The sequence below is a fragment of the Panthera onca genome, chromosome D3, assembly GCF_046562875.1.
Source record: "Panthera onca isolate mPanOnc1 chromosome D3, mPanOnc1 haplotype 2, whole genome shotgun sequence".
NCBI classification, from domain to species: Eukaryota; Metazoa; Chordata; class Mammalia; order Carnivora; family Felidae; genus Panthera; species Panthera onca.
Genome location: NC_138350.1, coordinates 45,915,688 through 45,938,472, shown reverse-complemented (window position 1 = coordinate 45,938,472; position 22,785 = coordinate 45,915,688). Strand labels below are relative to the sequence as shown.

General features: G+C 39.8%; 1 protein-coding gene across 7 annotated transcripts in view; it reads left to right on the top strand.

Annotated features, from left to right (window-relative positions):
- Window positions 1-22,785, top strand: part of OSBPL1A (oxysterol binding protein like 1A) — a 265,761-nt gene that overhangs the window by 226,840 nt on the left and 16,136 nt on the right. For all 7 annotated transcript variants that reach the window (XM_078435369.2, XM_078435368.2, XM_078435370.2 and 4 more), the window contains 4 exons: window positions 104-179; window positions 17,733-17,867; window positions 18,844-18,941; window positions 19,900-20,082. In XM_078435369.2, the coding sequence (XP_078291495.1) occupies window positions 104-179; window positions 17,733-17,867; window positions 18,844-18,941; window positions 19,900-20,082 (492 nt within the window). The remainder of the gene's footprint in view (window positions 1-103; window positions 180-17,732; window positions 17,868-18,843; window positions 18,942-19,899; window positions 20,083-22,785) is intronic.

Here is a 22,785-nt window from a genome sequence, read left to right as displayed (position 1 = left end):
CCATACATGCATGCCTGTGGTGTTCATATTAATGGCAATAGCTTTTCCCTCCTAGTGACAATGGCATTAAAATTAAATGTTTATTTTTCTTTTCTTCTTTCAGAACAAGCCTGCCCTCCCCTATGTTTTCCAGAAATGACTTCAGTATCTGGAGCATCCTAAGAAAATGTATTGGAATGGTAAATTAACTATCAATTTCTAATGTAACATTAAGCAGCCATGTTTCCTTACATATTCTTTGCGAGGGAATCTTAATGTTGGCATAAAAGTAATGTACAACAAAGTTTACGGAAACTTGAGATTCGGAAATTAGGAAAGGTCTTAGGTTTGCCTGACAGAATTTGAACCACTCTTTGTGCCATTTTAATAGGATTTCAGTGTGACTTTTCACTGTTGAGAAAATAGGGAAAGAAAATGCTCTTTTCCTATTGTCACACCACATTTGTGTTTCCCCATAAAAGTACCCAGAAATTCTCTCAGAAAGCAGACTCACCAAAGTGTAGGATATAATTTCATGTGCACTTCTTCATACGAGCTACTTGTTTTGAGCTTTGAATTTTAAGTGTGGTATGTTAGATATTTGGAATGTGTCTCTGCTTGGCTGTTGTAGGTAGATCTGATTTGGGGGGAAGGGCAGCACCTGGCAAAATTTGCTAAATTCCATGAAGACTTAGGTTCTTTTTAAAACAATGGTCCACATATTGGGGCGCCTGGGTGGCTGAGTCGGTTGAGTGTCCGGCTTCGGCTCAGGTCATGATCTCACCGTTCGTGAGTTCGAGCCCCACTTCGAGCTCTGTGCTGACAGCTCAGAGCCTGGAGCCTGCTTCGGATTCTGTGTTCCCCTCTCTCTCTGCCCTACTCCTGCTTGTGCTGTGTCTCTGTCTTTCAAAAATAAATAAACCTAAAAAAATTTTTTTTAAACAATGGTCCACAGCCCCAACCAGACATCAGTTAGGCTAGAATTCTGAGTAAAGTTCTCTTCATTCTGCTAGCAGGAACTTTGACCAACTAGAATGATGAACAATGTAAAACATGTGAGTCCTGAGCTGCTAAAGAAATCTGCCTGGACATTACTTTTTGTAATGTGACAATTGAACATGCTCCGGGAACTTCCTGCACCGAGAAGTATAGTCACTTTCCGCTGCTTGCCATCCGTGAAACTCATGACATGCCCACTTCGGCATTTCTCTAATGTCTGTGTTCTCTGCATGGGGTTACCTCATCTGAGACTTTCCAAATGGGAACAATGAGCTAATCCCAGAAATAGTCATTTTAAACAAATATTTTCCAATTCTATGTGGAGAGTAACTCAACTAAGGTCTACAGCCGGGTAATGGGATTTATCCCAACTTTTCTGCTTCCTATCTGTGAGACCCCGGGGGACCTGTTATACCCCCTGGAAGGGGTTTTCTACTGGGTAAAGTTAGAATAATTTGTACCTTAGAGGTGTATTGAGAGAGAAATAACATAATTTCTGTAAATTGTCTAAGAAGTCCCTGGTTTAGCATAATGCTCAATTTTATTATTAGCAGCAGTTAATTACACTAAAGAATCAGAGCACCTGCCTCTAATTAAGACTCATCAGGACAAACCAAATGTATATTTTCTTAAGACATTAATTATACATGTTACTGTCTTTGGATCTGAAATTTTCAGGGAAAGAATTAATATTTGTATTCTACAGAGGCAATATTTTTCAAACCCTTAGTAAACATATTTACCACCATAACTTAGTATGCAAATAGGTATATTTGTGTGTTTAAAATTAAAACCAGGGGTGCCTTCGGTGGCTCAGTTGGTTAAGCGTCCAACTCTTGATTTCAGCTCAGATGAGGATCTCATGGTCCTGGTATGGAGCCCTGTGTCAGGCTGCTCACTGGGTGTGGAGCCTGCTTGAGATTCTCTTTCTCTCTCTCTGCCCCTCCCCTGCTTGTGTGCACACATGCAGTCCCTCTCTCTCTCAAAAGAAAAATAGTAAAATTAAGCCAGTTTCACAAAAGGAATATTCATCCTTACAATAAATGATACTTCCATTTATGTTAAATTAATGCTGATTCCAACTTATTAAATGCATTACATAATCTCTGATGAATGAAACCCTCACTGTAGAATTAATACCACATCTGTCAAAGACTATGTGGTCAACAGAATTTGTATGCAAACTTCAGCTGTGGTTGAGCATTTTGGGACACCATGGAAAATACAGTTTTCTGTTCTCTTGCTTGAATCTGTCTGCTACCATCTTCTGTCTCACAAGTATCAGATTTAGTGACGGTGTCATGAATTTGTTTAGGCTAGAGGTCTAGTTTATGTCTAAAGCAACCGTTCTGTCTAAATGGAGAATATTCTTTTAAAAGATAGGACATAATGTTATGTTGGATCATACCTGTCATACTTTGAAAGATAAACTCTTATTTCTCTAGAAGAATGTTTTCACTTTTACTTTTTATGGCAGAACTATTTGTATAAATAAACGTTCTCTACTAAATTTATAAGAGGCCAACATTCTTAGAAGGACATTTACTAATGTGGATTGAAGGAATTATCTAGCATTTGGAAATCTTGTAAGCACTGTCATAGGATCCCCTCTCATAGACGATAGAAACAATCGAAAGGTGTAACAGTTGGCCAACAATAGAGATTTAAAGTGCAGTATATCGTAAAAATAAAGTACAGTGAATCTTTTTTAAACAGCTTATTTATTTATTTTGAGAACATACAAGCTGGGTAGGAGCAGAGAGATCAGGTGAGAGAGAGAGAGAATGCCAAGCAGGCTTCATGCTAGGAGCATGGTGCCCATTGTGGGGTTCGATCCCACAAACCGTGATATCATGACCTGAGCCAAAATCAAGAGTTGGACACCTAACCGACTGAGCTACCCAGGCGCCCCAAGTGCAGTGTATCTTGAGAGAAACAAATATCATCATTAGAGTAAGTTTTTAAAAGTAATTTTTGTTATTGACCCTCCAAAATCTGCCTCCTTCCACCCTCCAAAAGAAAATAGTTCAAAACTTAGAAAATGTAATATCCATAATGTTTTTGTACTGAAGTTCAAAACAAAGTCATTTTTAAAAATCCTGCAGTGCGTTTCTGTGATTATTTTTTTCTTTTTCAGATTTTTAAGTTTATTTATTTTTGAGAGCACGTGTGAGCAAGAGAGGGGCAGAGAGAGAGAGGTGGGGGAGAGAGAATCCCAAGCAGGCTCCTGACTGTCAGTGCAGAGCAGAGAGCAGTCGGTGCAGAGCCAATACTAGGCTTAAACCCACAAACCATAAGATCATGACCTGAGCCGAAATCAAGAGTTGGATGCTTAACTCACTGAGCCACCCAGGCGCACCCCACATTTCTATGATTCTGTTACACTGAACAAACACTTAAGGGGCACCTGGCTGGTTGGGTGAGTGGAACGTGCAACTCTTGACCTCGGTGTTATGAGCTCAAGCTCCATTTTGGGTACAAAGATTACTTAAAAATAAAAATCTTTAAAGAAAAAATAAGTACATGACTTTTATGAACTCATGATAGATGTTGAGTGTAGAGATTACTTTAAAAAAATAAAATCTTAAGAAAATACTCAAACACTTCACTTCCTTTCGATGTGGGCAAATCTCCATTGCAAAAGCCATATACCTTTCTTTCAGCCAGCTCTTCCCGGTAACTCCACATTCCCAGTTTCTCAACTCTATAATAAGCCTTAAAAGTAGCGGAGGATATTTGGTATGGAACCATAGCTTTTTATGATGTCTCCATTGACTTGAGAGCATGCCAGAGCAGAGTGGAGAGTGTGAGTGTCCTGCAGGTGAAAACCTCACGATTCTACACTGAACTGGGGTCCAGTCCCAACTTTTTAAAAAATTTATGCCCCTTGTGATTATTTGGTTTTCTTGTATAGTATCATTGTTCAAAATATATGGCTTTGGGGCAACTCACTGGCTCAGTTGGTAGAGCATGAGACTCATGATCTTGGGGTGTGAGTTTGAGCCCCACACTGGGTATAGAGATTACTAAAAAATGAAAAAAAAAAAAAAAACCCAAAACATAAATACATGGCTTTTATGAACTCATGACGGATGCTTATCTGCCAGGTGTGGTCTAGGTATAATTTGTCTTGATCGGGAAGGAAAGTCTGAGATCTTCTCCTGACATTGGCCATACTGGACCTCAGTGCCCTGCAGCACCGTCTCCAGCCGGCTCACTTTGACCCTGTCTTCCATTTCCACATATGTATGCATTTTGCTTTGCTTCTTTCTAAAAGAGTATGGATGGAACTGGAGGATATTATGTTAAGTGAAATAAGTCAGAGAAAGACGGATATCATATGTTTTCATTCATATGTGGAACCTGAGAAACTTAACAGAAGACCATGGGGGAAGGGAAGGGGAAAAAATAGGAACAGAAAGGGAGGGAGGAAAACCATAAGAGACTGAAATACAGAGAACAAACTGAAGGGGGGTGGGGGAAGAGGGGAAAATGGGTGATGGGCATTGAGGAGGGCACTTGTCAGGATGAGCACTGGGTGTCGTATGTAAGCGACAAAACCCAAAACCAAGAGCACACTGTATACACTGTATGTTAGTCAACTTGACAGTAAATTATATTAAAAAAATTAAAAGAATATGGAGACTTAGATTTCCAAACTAACGACATCTTCCTTTGTCCTTCCAATCTGTTTTGGACAGGATTATGTTACTAAATGTTGGATTATTACTACATGAAATGAATACTTTACATAACTGATACTCAACTCTAAAACTCTCCTGTAATTGAAGCTTTTACAAAACAGATTCCCAGCTCAGAACTAATACTGATACTGGTTAGTGGTTTGAAACCTTTCTTCCTTATTTCCTTACTCCCATTGTCCTTTTGTTGAAGGGCTCTGATCTCATAATCCCATTGTCCCGCACTTCCCGTTTTTCTTTCTCCTCTTCTCTCTCATCCCTTCAGCGTTTCTCAGCGGGACTCACCCAGAGGTTAGGTCCTGGGTGTTCATGCCTAGTGACTTTCAAAACCAGGGCCAGCACCGGGGTGAGGCCCAGAATTTGAGTAGGCACCTGTGCCCAGGGCTTTGCAGGTGCCAACCCTGTGTTCACTAAATATCTTGGAGTCATAGAATATTAGTGTTGGATTATTATCAGAAATGAGAAAGGTCTGATATATTATAAATATATATGACCTTTTAAAATGAAAATGTGATATTATTGTTAATGATGTCCAGTGGAACCAAATACCATAGAGATTTCAATACAAGAGCAAGCTGTTACTTTAAGACTTGAAGAGTTTACAGTTCCATTTGCTCCTTTGACTCATTCTTCTTCTCCATATTTCCTACACTTTTTATCTTTTAAGGTCTTTTACTGATTATCACACTTTGCTATCACAAAAATACTTATAAAAATAAAAATCAGTGTATATCCTGTGACCTTAAGACTTTAAGTTTCTTTGTGTCTTGTTATTCTTACAAGTATTAATATGTGAGTGATCAAAATAACAAGCATTACAAAATTTATGAAAATATTAACATAAAAGGTGAAATGTTCATAAAATGGATTTTTTCTGCTGGGTTTAGAGATCTGAGAATGTCACCTATCTATTGCTAGAATGTGATGGACTTTTCAATAACAGTTATGTAATTTTTTAATAGATTCTGGGATTTAAAAACCTTGCTCATATTAGTAGACAGATGGGAGTAGGGATTTGGTGGGGTTTTTGAATCTCGCAATACCGTTCAGTTCTTCAACCCTTTGCCAACTGTGTGCCACAAGTTCAGATAACAATGTATTATCAAAAACATTTTTAAAAAGGAGGTTAGAGTGGGAGAGAGCCAAAGCATAAGAGACTCTTAAAAACAGAACAAACTGAGGGTGATGGGGGTGGGAGGGAGGGGAGGGTGGGTGATGGGTATTGAGGAGGGCACCTTTTGGGATGAACACTGGGTGTTGTATGGAAACCAATTTGACAATAAACTTCATATATTGAAAAAAAATTTTTTTTTATGATCCATAAGTTGACAGCTCAATTAGGACTTTCTTCAGTGTTACTGTGAACAAATTTGGAGAAGTCTAACTCGTAGAAGATCTTCTGAGCCTCCATTGGAGTCATAGGTGCCTTGGTCTCTGGGAAATGTAGCCAGAGAAGCTTTGCCAGGGCTCTCAACTCTTGGTGCACACGTAGCTCTGTCCTCTTACTCACATGTACATTGCAGTAGTGAGACGGGGATGAGAAAATTGAAATATTTTTCGCTGAAACACACCTGTATCAGTATAATAATTTTTGATAAAATGCTTTTATCTTACCGTGAGCTTTACAGTTTTTCCCTCAAAACCACAGATCTAGCTCATTCACTTGATGCAGGGTGCCTGCACACAGCCGTAGAGCCGGTCCATACTTGGACACATCCCAGGTCAACTGGATGTCCTGCCAGGAGTGATGGTATTTTGGGGTTCAGATAAGCATGTTAGTATATGTCACTGTGACATCTGTCCCATTCTTGAATTCTAAATCTAAGATTGACACAGACTGAGGTAAGATTTGGAGCTTTGCCAAAAAATCAGAATACCCTGGTATGGGAGAAATGGCCAGAAGAGCCCTTTTCTGATGTCAGGTCTTTCCCTTAACTGAAACTGGGAAAATCATGGGGCCCTCATGCAGGTTATGGCGCCTCAGTTAAAGGGGCCTCACTGATACCAGTACTGTACTTCTACACCTCCCTTCGTTTGGTACCCTAACGAGTTTTACATTTCAGAGCGAGAATACTGTACAGTGATTGAGGATGGTGTGAGGTGTCCCCCCACCCCACCCCCGTCACAGAAGAGTAGTTGAGGGCAAGTGGGAGAAGAGAAAGCATGACCTCCAATGCAGGTGTCTGCTCAGACCTTCCCATAGTTAGGTAAGAGTGCCTATGGAGGCTGAGCCTCTGGAAATTGGTTCCCTTAAAGCAGCCCTGCCCACGTAGCTACTAGCCAGTCTTTGTGCACCTTGAGTGAATACAGGGTGAAGACTGAGATCCATCCAGGTGTCAGCCAGTACATCTGTTGTCCTTCCACGTTCCTGTCATGGTTGTCCAAACTTCGGTTAAATGCCTCCCAACTCTGAAAATACTCCGCTACTAGACAGGAAGAATAGGAAAAGAATATCTTTTTGTTCATCTTTTTCCTTGTAGCTTGTCTTCTGTTTTTCTTTTTTTTTTTACCGTTGGTTTGCACCAAGCTGAGCACAGTGTGGTTCAGTTCACACACAAGCACATACCCCTTTCCTGCTCCACAGTTCCTTCATTTCCAAGTGTGTTATCTCCCACTCATTCCCCTGTTGTGTTCCCCTTGGGCAGGTCTGTGAGAGCTGAGGAACAGTGGTGTGACCAACAGCAGAAGGCATAAGGGCGGAAGGCCTTTTTTAAACTGCTCATTCAGATGGTCCCAGGGGGGCTGTCTTTTGAGTTCTTCGTGCGGCTGCTTTGGGCACAATCAATGGTATTCGGATAGCAAGAACCTCTCATACAAGATAAACTAGTAGATAGATGGTAGACATCTTATGGAGGGAAGGGGCTGAGTAGCCGAAGATGTGAAAGAGACCTTTGACTCTCCAAAGCCCTTAAATGTAAGCGGGATGAATGTTTACATCCTTGGTAGCTGTGGGAGATGGGGCAGTGGGGGGAGGGGGTGGTGAGGAAGGAGCCAGTGCCAACCTCATCTTGCAGAAGGGACATCCAACAAGCAGAACCAAGGCTGCTTCTAGCACTTGCCCAACACTGAGGAGCCTGGAAACCCATTTAGTGCTTGGGTCCCACTCCTGGGTGAGGACTCTGCCTGCACGCTGGCTGCCTGGGCAAACGAGCAGACGAATTTAGCCAGAGACCTAAGTTGAGTTTCTCTCTGTAACCCAGGTCTTAAATATTTGCACAATTGGGTATTACAGTGTTAGAGTTTACAGCTATAAAATATTTTCCATTTTAGCTGGGATCAAACTTGGCCTTGCCTTCAGGTTGTTTATATAGTGCTCAAAAGATGAAGCAAACAGCCTTCTCTCTCTCTCTCTCTTTTTCCCCTTCTCAGTTTGTCAGCAGATGAGAAATTGCAATTAAGAGTTTCTTCAGTTTCATCATTGGTTGCTATTAATTTGCATGGATAAATTTAAACTGTGTTTTTAGCTGGGTCACAGGGTGGAACTGCCTGGCATAAATATTTAATTTTTCAGCCGACTGATGCTCCCAGTGATCAGAGTAGCCTAGTTCATGTTTCTTCCTGAAACTTGACCCTCATAATGTGCGTTGTTTCTTTTCCTATTATTGGAATCTGCACAGTACTAATTAGTATACGGTATCTAGAGAGTCTAATACCAAACTTTATTATATGGGAAGTAAAAGTGAGGTCACTGTAAAATTCCAAAACGGAATGAAATAGGGTTTCTGTCACTTGAGTTTTTCATTACATACCTAGGGAACTGTAGATTTTAACAATTAAAAATTACTGTAATATTATTTTAAAATAATTTCACTAATAGAGGCAATAAAATTAAGTCTATTGCTGTATTTTAAGAGTATAAATACTCCTACTCTTCTCATTCTCAGAGAGGGTGAGGCTGTTGTTATGGTGGACTGGATTTATGTATATATGTTCTCCGGGATCTTTTCTTTCCTTTGTATTCCCTGTTATTTGGCCCAGATGTGTGCCTTTTCATTTCTCTGAATGCTTACGTTCTGGGCTAACTAAAAGAAGTTAGAAAGAGCTTAAATTATTCTAGATTACAACATTGGATTTAAAGAAGCTTATTTAGATTAGGAGCTTTTCAAATGATTGGAAATAATCTACCCATTGAATTCATGATAAAACCATGTCCTTTGTGCAGTGGTCTCAGAGTTTACACTACGCCCACTTTCACGGACTCGCTAACTCCTATAAAGTCTAGCCAACCAGTGTGAGAGGCCAGTGGTTAGTAGACCCTGGATGGTCCTGTCCTTGCCTGTATATTTTCCCCGGGGGGTGGGGGCTATATGTGAAGAGGTACAGCATACCCAGCATTGCTTTAGAGATGAAAGATTAAGCCCCTAGGACATGATTCTCATCCGATCCTCTGTAATTAGGGACAAGCTAAAATGCCCTCACCTCTAGCACATATCCTATTCCCTCAGGGAATATTTTGTAGTCCTTTTAGTACTTTTTTGGGTGAAAAAATCCAGAATCAGGCTTTGAGGTAAAGTTCTTCATTGCTGTAATGAGTACATCTCATCCTGATGTTGTACAAAACGAAGTGAAATGTAGAGATGAAGAACGGCACGGTGTGGGTCACATACTAGTCAAGGACATGACTCAAGTCGTCCCCTCCGTGAATTCCTGTCTTGGTGACTGGATGGAGCAGCCAGCCGGCCAACAGAGAGAACCTTACCGGGGGGACTGCAGCTATCCCGTCCTGGTTGGGGCTCCAGGGGGAGCAGGGGTCTTTTCCTTCAGTCCCTCACCCTTTAAAGTCAGAGCGCGGAAGCCATGCTGCTTTCTCAATAGCTTTTCTACAGCCCAGGCGACCAGGTGAAGTATCCCAATCTCTGAGGCTCTCTTGCCTCTGTGCATCTGGGAGGACTTGGCGCTCTTGCATGCATTCTTAATGCAAATAGCTCACATTTATTGCTCACTTCATGTCTGCATGGTGCTTTTCCAAGTGCCACAGATGAATTAACCTGATCTTTACAAGCCCTGTGACGTATGCAATGAAATCCCCATCTGAGGAGAGGTGAGGGACTTACTTGTGGTGACGCAAGTATTAGGTAGCAAGGGGTCTTCAATCTCAGACCCCATTCCTTTTTGTTTTTCTAATTGTGGTAGAATTCACAGCATAAACTGTACCATCTTCACGATTTGTAAGCATGCAGTTCGGTGGCATCAGTACATTCACCATGTGCAGCCATCACCACCGTCCACCCAGCCTCTTCGTCCTGCAGAACTGACTCTGTACCCATTGAACAGTAACTCCCAGGCCCCTGTCCCAGCTAGCTACCGTGCTGCTTTCTGTTCAGAACTGACTCTCTTAGCCACTTCACTGTCCCTGGAGCTTTGGCCTGGACCAACCTGAGCATGTTCTGTCGCTGTTCTTTTTCCCTTATGCTTAGACTTCGTTTTTCTCTCGTACATTTTATGATTAGCATAATGTCCATGCGTGTGTTCTAAGGCGATCCAGTGTCTGTGGTGCAAGGTCGTTAGCTTCCTTTGGCCAGGCTTCAAAGTATTAGATTTTAAGATAAATCTCTTGTTTTACTCCTGATTAAAAGAGCAATACATGTTCATGTTAGGAAACAGAAAATACGGAAAAGCATAAATAAGGTCGTCAAGATTACCTGCACTACCAACTCCTAGAGACAACAGCTGTTAATTTTTTGGTGCTATGACCTCCTAGTATTTGTTGCTATGTCTATAAAACATCTCTTTAAACATGTGGCTTTGTAACCTAACATTTTGCCACATTAACTATTGTGTATCATTAAAAAGAGGGTTTGAGGGGCGCCTGGGTGGCTCAGTCGGTTGAGCGTCCGACTTCAGCTCAGGTCACGATCTCGCGGTCCGTGAGTTCCAGCCCCGTGTCGGGCTCTGGGCTGATGGCTCAGAGCCTCCTTCTGATTCTGTGTCTCCCTCTCTCTCTGCCCCTCCCCCGTTCATGCTCTGTCTCTCTCTGTCTCAAAAATAAATAAAATGTTAAAAAAAATTAAAACAAAAAAAAGAGGGTTTGACTTCAAGAAGCTTGTATTCCAGTAGAAGGGTCAGCAAAGTCTAGCGTATTGTGATAAATGCCTGCGTAGGCATAAAGTCCACAGGCATTGGGACTGCAGAGGAGCATGGAGGGTAGGGGCACCTGCAGTGTACCCTTCTCTCTCTGGGGTGATGAGGACACAGGTGGAGTATAGGATTTTATCCCTCCCTTCAAGAACCGTATTACTGTAGAGTTAGCGAGATGAGCTGACATAACAGTATGCAATCCAATACATGACCAAGAGCTAAATTGTGAGATATAGATTCTGGTATGCCGGGTGTTGGAGGAGGTGAGAAATCAATGAAAACTAGAACAGCTGAGAAGGAGAGACTTGAGCTGACCCTTCAAATATGGGTAGGATCTGTAAGAGGTAAGGGAAGAGAGCAGGGCATCCTTGGTCAGGACTGGCCCTACCAAGTCTTTTAACTCAGTGCCTAAAATAGTGCCTGGCACCTAGTAGATGATAAATTAATTTTTTTCAGAAGATATTTTGAAAAATTATTTCTAATGTATATTCTATACTGCACATTGGCTGTAGAAGGGATGGGGTTTTTTGATATATAGTTGACAACATTATAAGACATTTAAAGTATATATAAGATGACTGCATATGTTGTGCACTGTGAAAAAATTCCCCTTGAGTTATTTAACACATCAGTCACCTCACATACACACATCTCATCTTACATTGTGTGTGAGAACATTTAAATTCTACTCCCTTAGCAGATTTCACTTATGGAAAACAGTGTTAACAACCATAGTCACCATGTTATACATTAGATCTTTCTGTCTTACTCGTCTTACAACTAAAAGTTTGTACTCTTTTAACAGTCTCTCCCATATTCCCCACCTGCAGCCTCTGGTGACCACCTCCCTACTATGTTTCTATGAGTTTGTTCTTTATTGTGTTGTTGTTGTTGATTGTTTCCACATGTAGGTGATACTATGGAATACTTGTCTTTCTCTGTCCGGCTTATTTCACTTAGCATAAGGCCCTCCAGTTTCATCCGTGTTGTCACAAATGGCAGGATTTTCTTCTTTTGTGTGGCCGAATAATACTCCTGGGTGTGTATGTCATTTTCTTGACCCAATGATCACATTTTCTTGATTCATTTATCTGTTGATGGACACTTAGGTTTCCATACTGACTATTCTAAATAATGCTCTAATGAACATGGGGGTGCACATGTTTTTTCAAGTTAGTGTTTTCAAAATAAGCCAGTGAAAAAATGGGCAGAAAACATGAATAGACACTTCTCTAAAGAAGACATCCGGATGGCCAACAGGCACATGAAAAGATGCTCAACATTGCTCCTCATCAGGGAAATACAAATCAAAACCACACTGAGATAGCACCTCACGCCAGTCAGAGTGGCTAAAATGAACAAATCAGGAGACTATAGATGCTGGAGAGGATGTGGAGAAACGGGAACCCTCTTGCATTGTTGGTGGGGATGCAAACTGGTGCAGCCGCTCTGGAAAACAGTGTGGAGGTTCCTCAAAAAATTAAAAATAGATCTACCCTATGACCCAGCAATAGCACTGCTAGGAATTTACCCAAGGGATACAGGAGTGCTGATGCATAGGGGCACTGTACCCCAATGTTTATAGCAGCACTTTCAACGATAGCTATAGAAATTATGGAAAGAACCTACATGTCCATCAACTGATGAAAGAAGATGTGGTTTATATATATAATGGAATACTACTAGGCAATGAAAAAAATGAAATCTGGCCATTTGTAGCAACGTGGTTGGAACTGGAGAGTGTTATGCTAAGTGAAATAAGTCAGGCAGAGAAAGACAGATATCATATGTTTTCACTCATATGTGGATCCTGAGAAACTCAACAGAAGACCAGGGGGGAGGGGAAGGGGGGAAAAAAAGTTACAGAGAGGGAAGGAGGCAAACCATAAGAGACTCTTAAATACTGAGAACAAACTGAGGGTTGATGGGTAGTGGAGGGGAGGGGAAAGTGGGTGATGGGCATTGAGGAGGGCACCTGTTGGGATGAGCACTGAGTGTTGTATGGAAACCAATTTGACAATAAGTTTCATAAAAAAAAAAAAGTCTTTTCATTTCTTTGGGTAAATATCCAGAAGTGGAACTGCTGAATCATAGGGCAGGTCTGTTTTTAATTTCTTAAGAAATGTCCATTGTGCTTTGCACAGTGTCTGTACCACTTTACATCCCCCCAGTGGTGTATAAGGGCTCCCTTTTCTCCACATTATTGCCAGCCATTCATCTCTTTTATATAAAAGCCATCCTAACAGGTGGGAGGTGATAATCTCATTGTAGTTTTGATTTGCATTTCCCTGATGATTAGTGGTATTGGGCACCTTTACCTATTGGCCATTTGGATGTCATCTTTGTAAAAACATCTACTCCTTTCCTGTGCCCATTTTTTAATCTTTTTTTGTTTCTATTAAGTTGTAAGAGTTTTTTAAATATGTATCTTGGATCTTACCCTCTTATCAGATACGTGATTTGCAAATATTTTCTCCCATCCTATAGGTTGCTATTTTCATTTTGTTGATGGTTTTCTTTGCTGTGCAGAAGGTTTTCCGTTTGATATGGTCCCAGATGTTTGTTTTTGCCTGTTACTTTTGCTTTTGATGTCAGATTAAAAAAAAAAAAATCATTACAAGACCTATGACGATCTTACCCCTTGTGTTTTCATCTAGGGGTTATGTGGTTACAGTTCTTACATTTAAATCTTTAATCTGTATTGAGTTGATTATTGTGAATGGTGTAAGATAGTGGTCTAGCATCATTCTTTTGCATATGGCTGTCCAGTTTTCCTAGCAACATCTATTGAGGAAACTGTCCTTTCCCCCCCATTGTATATTCTTGGCTCCTTTGTCAGAAATTAACTAGATATGTGTGGGTTTATTTCTGGGCTCTTTGTTCCATTTACCTGTGTGGCCAGGTTTGTGCCAGTACCATACTGTGTCAATTACTATAGCTTTGTGATACTGTTTGAAATCAGGAAGCGTGATGTTAGCTGTGGGCTTGTCATATATGGACTTTATTAGGTTGAGGTATGTTCCCACTTTACCCACTTTGTTAAGAGTTTTATCATGGAAGGATGGTGAATTTTGTCACGTGTATTTTTTTGCATCTAGTGAGGTGATCATATGATTTTAATCATTCATTTTGTTAACGTGGTATATCACTTTTATTGATTTGTGGTGTGGAACCATCCTGTATCCTTAGAGTGTATCCACTTGATCAAGTGTATACACTTGATCATGGTGTATATGATCCTTTTAAGGTACTTTTGAATTTGGTCTGCTAATACTTTGAGGTACTTTGCATCCGTGCTCATCAGATGCACATTCATTGTAGGGTCCTTGCCTGGTTTCAGGATCAGGTTAATTCTAACTTCACAAAATGTATTTGGACGTGTTCCCTCTACTATTTTTTGAAGGAGTCAGAAAAGTACATTCTGGCAGAATTTACCAGTGAAGCCATGTGATCCTGGACTTTTGTTTGTTGGCAGACTTTTGATTACTGTTTCAGTCTCCTTATTGATAATTTGTCCAGATTTTCTCCTCTTTCACGATTTCACTCTGTAGGGTATGTATTTCTAGGAATTCATCCATTTCTTCTAAGATTTCCAATTTGTTAGTATGTAATTGCTCATAGTAGTTTATGAGCCTTTGCATTTTTTCCATGTATTTTTTTTAATTGAACTGTAGTTGATATACAATGTTCCACTGGTTTCCGGTGTACAGCGTGGTGATTCAACGAGTCTACACATTATGCTGTGCTCACCACAAGTGTAGCTACCACCTCTCACCACACATTACATATGTTACATTGCTTACCTTCCCTGTGCTGTACCTTTTTCCCCATGACTTATTTATTTCATAACTGGAAGCCTCTGTCTCCCACTCTCCTTCACCCATTTTGCCCATATGATCCTCTGTATTTTTATGGTATCAATTATAATGTCTTTCCTTTTATTTATTATTTTATTTGAATTCTTTTTTCTGTTGGCTTTTTAGTCTCTATTTCATTTATTTCCCTTCTGATCTTTGTTACATCCTTTTTTCTAGTACCTTTGGCCTTAGTTTGTTCTTTTTCTATCTCCTTTAGGTGTAAGGTTAGATTGTTTGATTTTTCTTGCTGCTTGAGGTAGTCCTCTATTGCTGTAAACCTCCCTCCTAGAATTGCTTTTGCTGCATCCCATCGGCTTTGGCATGTTGTATTTCCATTTTCATTTGTCTCAAGATATTTCTTGATTTTCCCTTTGAATTTGGTTCTTTGACTGATTGGTTATTCAGTAGTATGTTTTAAATCTCACATAGTTGTGAATTTATGTGGGTTTTTTTTTGTTACAATTAATTTTTTTCTTCTTCTTCAAGTTTTACTTGTTTAAGTAGTCTCTACAGCCCAAGTGGGGCTCAAACCCTTGACCCCTAGATTGAAGTACATGCTCTTCCAACTGAGCCGGCCAGGCACCCCTCTTGTAATTCATTTCTAATTTCATACTCTTTTGGCTCAAAAAGTTGCTTGATATCAATTGAATCTTCTTAAATTTATTAAGACTTGTTTGTGCCTAATGTATAATCTGTCCTGGAGAATGTTTTGTGGGCATTTGAGAAGAGTATGTATTTTGCTGCTGTTCAGTGGAATGTTCTGTAGTTGTCTGTGGGGTCTGTCTGGCCTAACATGTCATTTAAGTCCATTGTTTCTTTTTTGATCATCTGTCTAGGTGATCTGTCCGTTGCACGTAGAGTATTGAAATCCCCAACGTCTAACATATTGCTGTGTAATTACATAGCAGTATATCCCAAACAGTTGATGGTGCTTCGTTTCTGGGTAAAGGAGCATTTTCATTTTTACTTCAAGAGTTATGTATTCCTCTATGATTTTTTTTTTTTTTTTTTTTTTTTTTTTTGAGAGAGAGAGAGAGAGCATGCAAGTGGGGAAGGGGCAGAGAGAGGGAGACATAGAATCCAAAGCAGACTCCAGGCTCTGAGCTGTCAGCACAGAGCCCAACATGGGGCTTGAACTCATGAGCCATGAGATCATGACCTGAGCCGAAGTCAGACGCTCAACTGACTGAGTCACCCAGGCACCCTTGTGTTTTGTTTTGTTTTGTTTTGTTTCTTTAAAGAAAGAAAACAAGGAAGGCATTTTAAAATTTTTTTTTTAACGTTTATTTTTGAGACAGACAAAGCATGAACGGGGGAGGGTCAGAGAGAGGGAGACACAGAATCTGAAGCAGACTCCAGGCTCTGAGCTGTCAGCACAGAGCTTGGCACGGGGCTCAAACTCACGGACCGCGAGATCATGACCTGAGCCGAAGTCGGCCAGTTAACCGACTGAACCACCCAGGCGCCTCAAGGAAGTTTTTTGTTGTTTTTTTTTTTTTTTTTAACGTTTATTTATTTTTGAGACCGAGAGAGACAGAGCATAAACGGGGGGAGTGTCAGAGAGAGGGAGACACAGAATCCAAAACAGGCTCCAGGCTCTGAGCTGTCAGCACAGAGCCCGACGCAGGGCTCAAACTCACGGACCGCGAGATCATGACCTGAGCTGAAGTCGGCCGCTTAACCGACTGAGCCACCCAGGCACCCCAGAAAGGTATTTTTTAATAGAAGGAAGAGAGCTTGAGACATCTCATTGGAGATAAACATTGGTAGTCCCAGTTTTCTGACGTGGGCCCCATCAGTGAATTTCTGGACTTACTGAGATCTCCAAGTGTATATAGTGCAGTCTTCTTTTCTTTATCTCTTTCTGTGTTCGTATTCTCCCTTGTCTCCCCAGTGAGACAGCAATAGACTTACCGCTTCTGTTAATTAGGTTGAGCTGTTACACGTCTGTCTGTTCTGCAATACTTTATGGTAATGAATGAGCTTAATGTTTCTAATGCACTCTAGTTGTAGTCTTGTGAATGTTATATTACTTTTAATTGTATGGATTAGTAAGAACGTGGATATTGAGGGGAAAGTCAGCTAAGGCAGGTGGCATTCAACTTGGATGGCACCTTGGGAATGTTCACCTGGCCTGTAGCTTTAGTCAGTAAATTTATGAAAGACCTGATTTCCAAAGGAAACATAACTAATGGTAGGTGAAGGGATGGGAAGATCATCCGAATATCCTAGAGAATACCAAGATAAGTATGTTACGTAATGAATTTTTTAAAGAACTAATGATGCTGTTGTTTGCTGGCAGGATAGGGTATACGGGGTTAAAACTTCAAGTCAGAACCCCCCCCCCCCCCGCTGCCTAATCATTACATTATTTTTGGAAGTCTACTGTGATTGTATCATTCTAGCAGACAGAATTTAAAGCCTATTCTGTAATGTGTACGATAGCCTTCTAGTACCTAGTCCACAAAGTAGAGTAGATTTGCATGCTCAGGAAACCTCAATGTTGTTCAAAAACAGCCTGAAATTTCTTTCAGCTTTGATCATTAGCTCACTATGAAGATTTTTGGTTTTTGGGGCCCCATCATCTTTGTATCCCATTTCCTAATTTTTTTTTACATTTATTTATTTTGAGAGAGAGAGGGAGAGAACATGAGCAGGGGTGGGGTGCAGGGAGAGAGAATCCCAAGCAGACTCTGTGCTCTCAGCGCAGAGCCTAATGCAGGGCTCAGTCTCCCTGTGAGATCATGACCTGAGCCAAAATCAAGCATCAGATGCTTAACAGACTGAGCTGCCCAGACGCCCCCCATTTCCTAATTCTCATCTAAGGCAGATTTATTAATAGTTGTTATCTAATGCTCACCAGATCATGAGCTCCTTGAAGAGAAGGAGAATGTGTGGGGAGTATTTATATTTCCTTCAAGGCCTAGAACAATATACTCCATATTGCCCTCTGGGAAAGATTTGTGAAAGTGAACTGATGCTAATTCAGTTTCATGGGCTGCAATTTTCCGTTACTTCCTTCCCAGGAGACATGTGAGGTAAAGATACCAGCAGGTAAGTTTGTCATATATATTGTCATGTGTATTGACATCACCATTTCCATTTTCTTGTTAAATAGGAACTATCCAAGATCACCATGCCAGTTATATTTAATGAGCCTTTGAGCTTCCTACAACGACTCACTGAATATATGGAACATACATACCTCATCCACAAGGCCAGTTCATTTTCTGATTCTGTGGAAAGGATGCAGGTACGTGTCAAACAAACACTGAAAGGGTTTAAATCTCAGAGACTTCTCTGCCACCTCCACCCCCAAAACATACACAAAATTCATGTTCAATCCAGCGTGAGATTGGGAAATGTTATTAAAACTTAGAATATTTGGAGTGTCCTCTGTGTTCCTTCCCCTGCCATCCTCTGGCCAGAGTGCCACCACAGTGGGCAGACGAGTGACAATTGGAAGAGAAGCAGAAGGTGGTCCATAACCAAATCGGATGTTGGTGAGCTGTTTCTGAGTCTTCATTTTAGAAAGTAATGTGTTGGGAGAAACAGCTCAACTTTTCTTCTTTCACACTTTCTTAGAGTATTTCCGAAAAGGAATGAACACACACATACATACACAAATATGTATATTTATGCTTATGTGTGTAATTAACTTACACACTATTCTAGATTAAAACAAAAGATAACAAGGAATTGTACTTTGTAAATTTGTTTTGGATAGAAGATGCTTACATGATGTGTATAGATGGATTAGTTACAGGCAGAGCAGAATAGACACATTGTTCTCCAGACAAAACAATAGCATTCTAAACGGAATCTTTCTGTTCTTTCATTTATATAAATCAGCTTTTCCCAACCTCATGGGACTTAATACCAATTTGTTTAGTTTTATATCTTTTTCCCTATCCTCAAATTGTACTTTTAGAAATTTTAAGGCAATTAAAAGTAATTTGGGGTTTGAGAGTTTTTTAAAAGTTCTTGAGTGAATTTGTAGCACTCAGGGTGTAACAAAAACCATAGCTCAAAATGACTATAGCAGGAGACTCAGTATTTTTCATTTTGAATACACACACTTACATATTAAGTTGCTAGAGATATATTAAAAATCCAAAGTAATTAAACTCCTCAAAATAATTTTGTAATTATTATCTTCAAGATTTCAGTTCCTTAAAGAATGGGGAGCAAGTGAGGCTATTTTTAACTTCTAATGCTGTGTTCCACAGTGTGTAGCTGCATTTGCTGTATCTGCTGTTGCTTCTCAGTGGGAACGCACTGGAAAGCCTTTCAACCCGCTTCTGGGAGAGACTTACGAATTAGTTCGGTAAAGATCTTTCCTTCACTCTTTGAGATGGGTAGTTGACTTTGCGTGATACATGTAGCTTTTTAGGTGAAGAGGAAAAAAACATATATATATTTTTTAACATTACCAACATTTGCATTCCTGGAGCAAGTTAACAATTTTGATGTTTGTTTCTCTTTTAGAGACTGTCAGAAATGTGGAAACATGCATAAAATGCACCATTATAAAAAGTAATTAAGGGATTTCAATATTTCTGATCATGTGGGATTAATTATTCTTTCCTCCTTACATAGATCATGTGATTGGAATTTTTTTAATACCAATATCAAATATAGTAACATAAATGTGTACTGTTGGCATAAAGGCAATGACACATCTATAGATGCACTTCTGTTTGCCTGTTTCTTGATCCACAATTAAGGAATTCATTTGGCTTTAGTTTTTCTGAATCTTCCCTTTTTGTACAAGTTTGGATACCATTTATTATTTTTTTTATTTAATTTCTTTTTAATGATCATTGGTTTTTGAGAGAGAGGATTGAGCCGGGGGAGGGGCAGAGAGAGAGGGAGACACAGATCTGAAGTGGGCACCAGGCTCTGAGCTGTCAGCACAGAGCCCGACGTGGGGCTCGAATCCACAAACCACATGATCATGCCCCGAGCCGAAATTGGACGCTCAACTAACTGAGCCACCCAGGCGCCCCAATAGCATTTATTTTCTAAACGTTTGGAAGGGTGGGGACACATTAGATTCCTCTATCCTAGTATCAGTGGAAGAAGTTTAAATTTACATGGCTCATATTGGCAATTCATGCAGGTCACCCAAATTCATGTGTGTGTTCTTTAATATTTTCAAGTAGCTAGAATCTGCTGCTTTAATACTTTTACATTGCCTTTTGACTGAAACGACAGTGATGTACACGTTACATGATAAGAGTTAATTACAGTGTTGCTTTTTTTTTTTCTTTTTAAATCTCAAGAGATGACCTTGGTTTCAGACTCATCTCGGAGCAGGTCAGCCATCACCCACCCATTAGTGCATTTCATGCTGAAGGATTAAACAACGATTTCATCTTTCATGGCTCAATCTACCCCAAACTGAAGTTCTGGGGCAAGAGTGTAGAAGCAGAACCCAAAGGAACCATCACTTTGGAGCTCCTTGAGTGAGTTGGAATCAAGCCATTAAACTCTTTTCATGTCTGTCTACACTTACCCACAGACCTGACAGTGTTGTTCTAAAGTTGGAGAAAAAGAAACAGCTTATAAACAGTGTAAATTATCCACTTTCTGTAAAAGAATTGAGAAACAGGGCAATAGCCGTTGTTTTTCAATATAGGTATATATAAAAAGTTTAACTTAATGTTTGGATCTATTTTAAGATAGAATGGAATCAATTATTCCATGATAGTTCTTAAGGAAGATGCTTTCTGTACATCATGGTGATGTTTTCTTTATCCATCTTTCAAAATGAACAGATAAAGAAAATGTGGAATATATATACAACGGAATACTACTAAGCGTTGTTGCCATTTGCAACAACGTGGATGGAACTACACCATATTATGCTAAGCGAAATAAGTCAGAGAAAGACAGGTGTCATATGATTTCAATCATATGTGGAATTTAAGAAACAAAACAGATAAACAGGGGAAAGGAAAAATACAATAAAAACACAGAGGGAGGCAAACCATAAGAGACTCTTAAATACAGAGAACAAACTGAGGGTTACTGAAGGGGAGGTGAGTGGGGGGATGGGTTAAATGGGTGACGGCATAAAGGAGGGCACCTGGGTGTCATGTGTAAGAGATGCATCACTGTGTTCTACTCCTGAAACCAAGACTACAGTGTATGTTAACTAACTTGAATTCAAATTAAAAAAAAAAAAGAATCAGTGTTCAAAAAAAAAAAATTCACTTTGAGAAATATGGAAATAATAATTGTGTGGCCCATCTTAGACATTAGGTAAATTTGAAAGTTCTCTTCTTTTGCAATAGAAAAAAAAAAGATTAGCGTGGAATATCTTTCCGTTTATTTGTGTCTTCCCATTTCTTTCATTAATGTTTTGTAGTTTTCAATGTACAGGTCTTTCACTTCTTGGCTAAATTTATTCCTAGGTCTTTTATTCTTTTTGATTTAGTTATAAATGGGATTATTTTCTTAATTCCTTGCTCATATATTATAAGAATTAATACTGTTAATATATCCATACTACCCAAAGCAATCCACGGATTCCATGTAAATCCTATCAAAATTCCAGTGACATTTTTCACAGAAACAGAACAGTTTTTCTAAGTGTATATTTATTTTTGAGAGAAAGAGATCACAAGCTGGGGAGGGGCAGAGAGAGAGGGAGATGCAGAATCTGAAGCAGGCTCTAGACACCAGGCTGTCAGCACAGAGCCCAATGCAGGGCTTGAACCCACAAACCGTGATATCATGACCTGAGCCGAAGTTGGACTCTCAACCAACTGAGCCACCCAGACGCCCCTAGAACAAACAGTTTTAGAATTGGTACGGAACCATAAAAGATCCAGAAGAGCCAAAGCAGTCTTGAGAAAGAAGAACAAAGCTGGAGGCATCACATTTGTTGATTTCAAACTATTTTACAAAGCTACAGTAATTAAAACAGTGTAGTATTGGCATAAAAACATGAAGGTAAGATGGATGGAACAGAACAGCCCAGAAATAAATCTATGCCTATATATATGGCCAGTTTATGAAAAAGGAGGCAAGAATATACAATGAGGAAAGGACAGTGTCTTCAGTAAATGATGTTGGGAAAGCTGGACAGCCACATGCAGAAGAATGAAACTGGACAGTTTCTTACCCAAGTTAACTCAAAATGGATCAAAGACTTGAATATAAGTCTATAAACTCCCTAGAAGAAAACATAAGTGATGAGGTCCTTGACATCGGTCTTGCTGAAGACTTTTTCAATCTAACATCAAAAGAAAAAGCAAAAAAAAAAAAAAAGTGGGACCACATCAAACAAAAAACTTCTTACAGCAAAGGAAACCATCAACAAAATGAAAAAGCAACCTACAGAATGGAAGAAAGTATTAGCAAATCATATGTATCTGATAAGGGGTTAACATCCAAAATATATAAAGAACTCCTACAACTCAATGGCAAAACAAACAATTTGATTTAAAAATGGGCAGAGCGGACCTGAGTAGATATTCTTCCAAAGAACACACAGAGTTGGCCAACAGGTACATGAAAAAATGCTCTGCACCACTAATCATTAGGGAAATGCAAATCAAAACCATAGTGAGATACTGTTCCACACCTATTAGAATGACTAGTGTCAAAAAGACTAAAAAAAAACAAGTGTTGGTGAAGATGTGGGGAAAGGGGAACCCTTGTACACTGTTGGTGTGAATACAAACTTGTACAGCCATTCTGGAAAATAGTATGGAGATTCCTCAAATTAAAAACAGAACTACCACATTATCCAGCAATTCTACTTCTGGATATTTACCAAAGAAAATGAAGTGCCTATATGGAAGTGTCCATCCATGGATTAATAAAGAAAATGTGGGGAGGGTGTGTGTATGTGTGTGTATATACACCATATACAACACAATGGAGTATCAGCCATAAAAATAAATGAAATCTTGCCATTTGCACAACATGGATGGACTTTGAGGGCATTATGCTAAGTGAAATAAGTCAAAGACAAATACTATATGAGCTCTGTTACATGTGGAAATAAGTAAGTAAATAAATAAAAATTTACAATAACAAAAAAAAAAAAAAAAGCCCTGGGGTACCTGGGTAGCTCAGTCAGTTGAGTGTCTGACTCTTGATTTTGGCTCAGGTCATGATCTCACAGCATGTGAGATCAAGCCCTGCGTCACACTCTG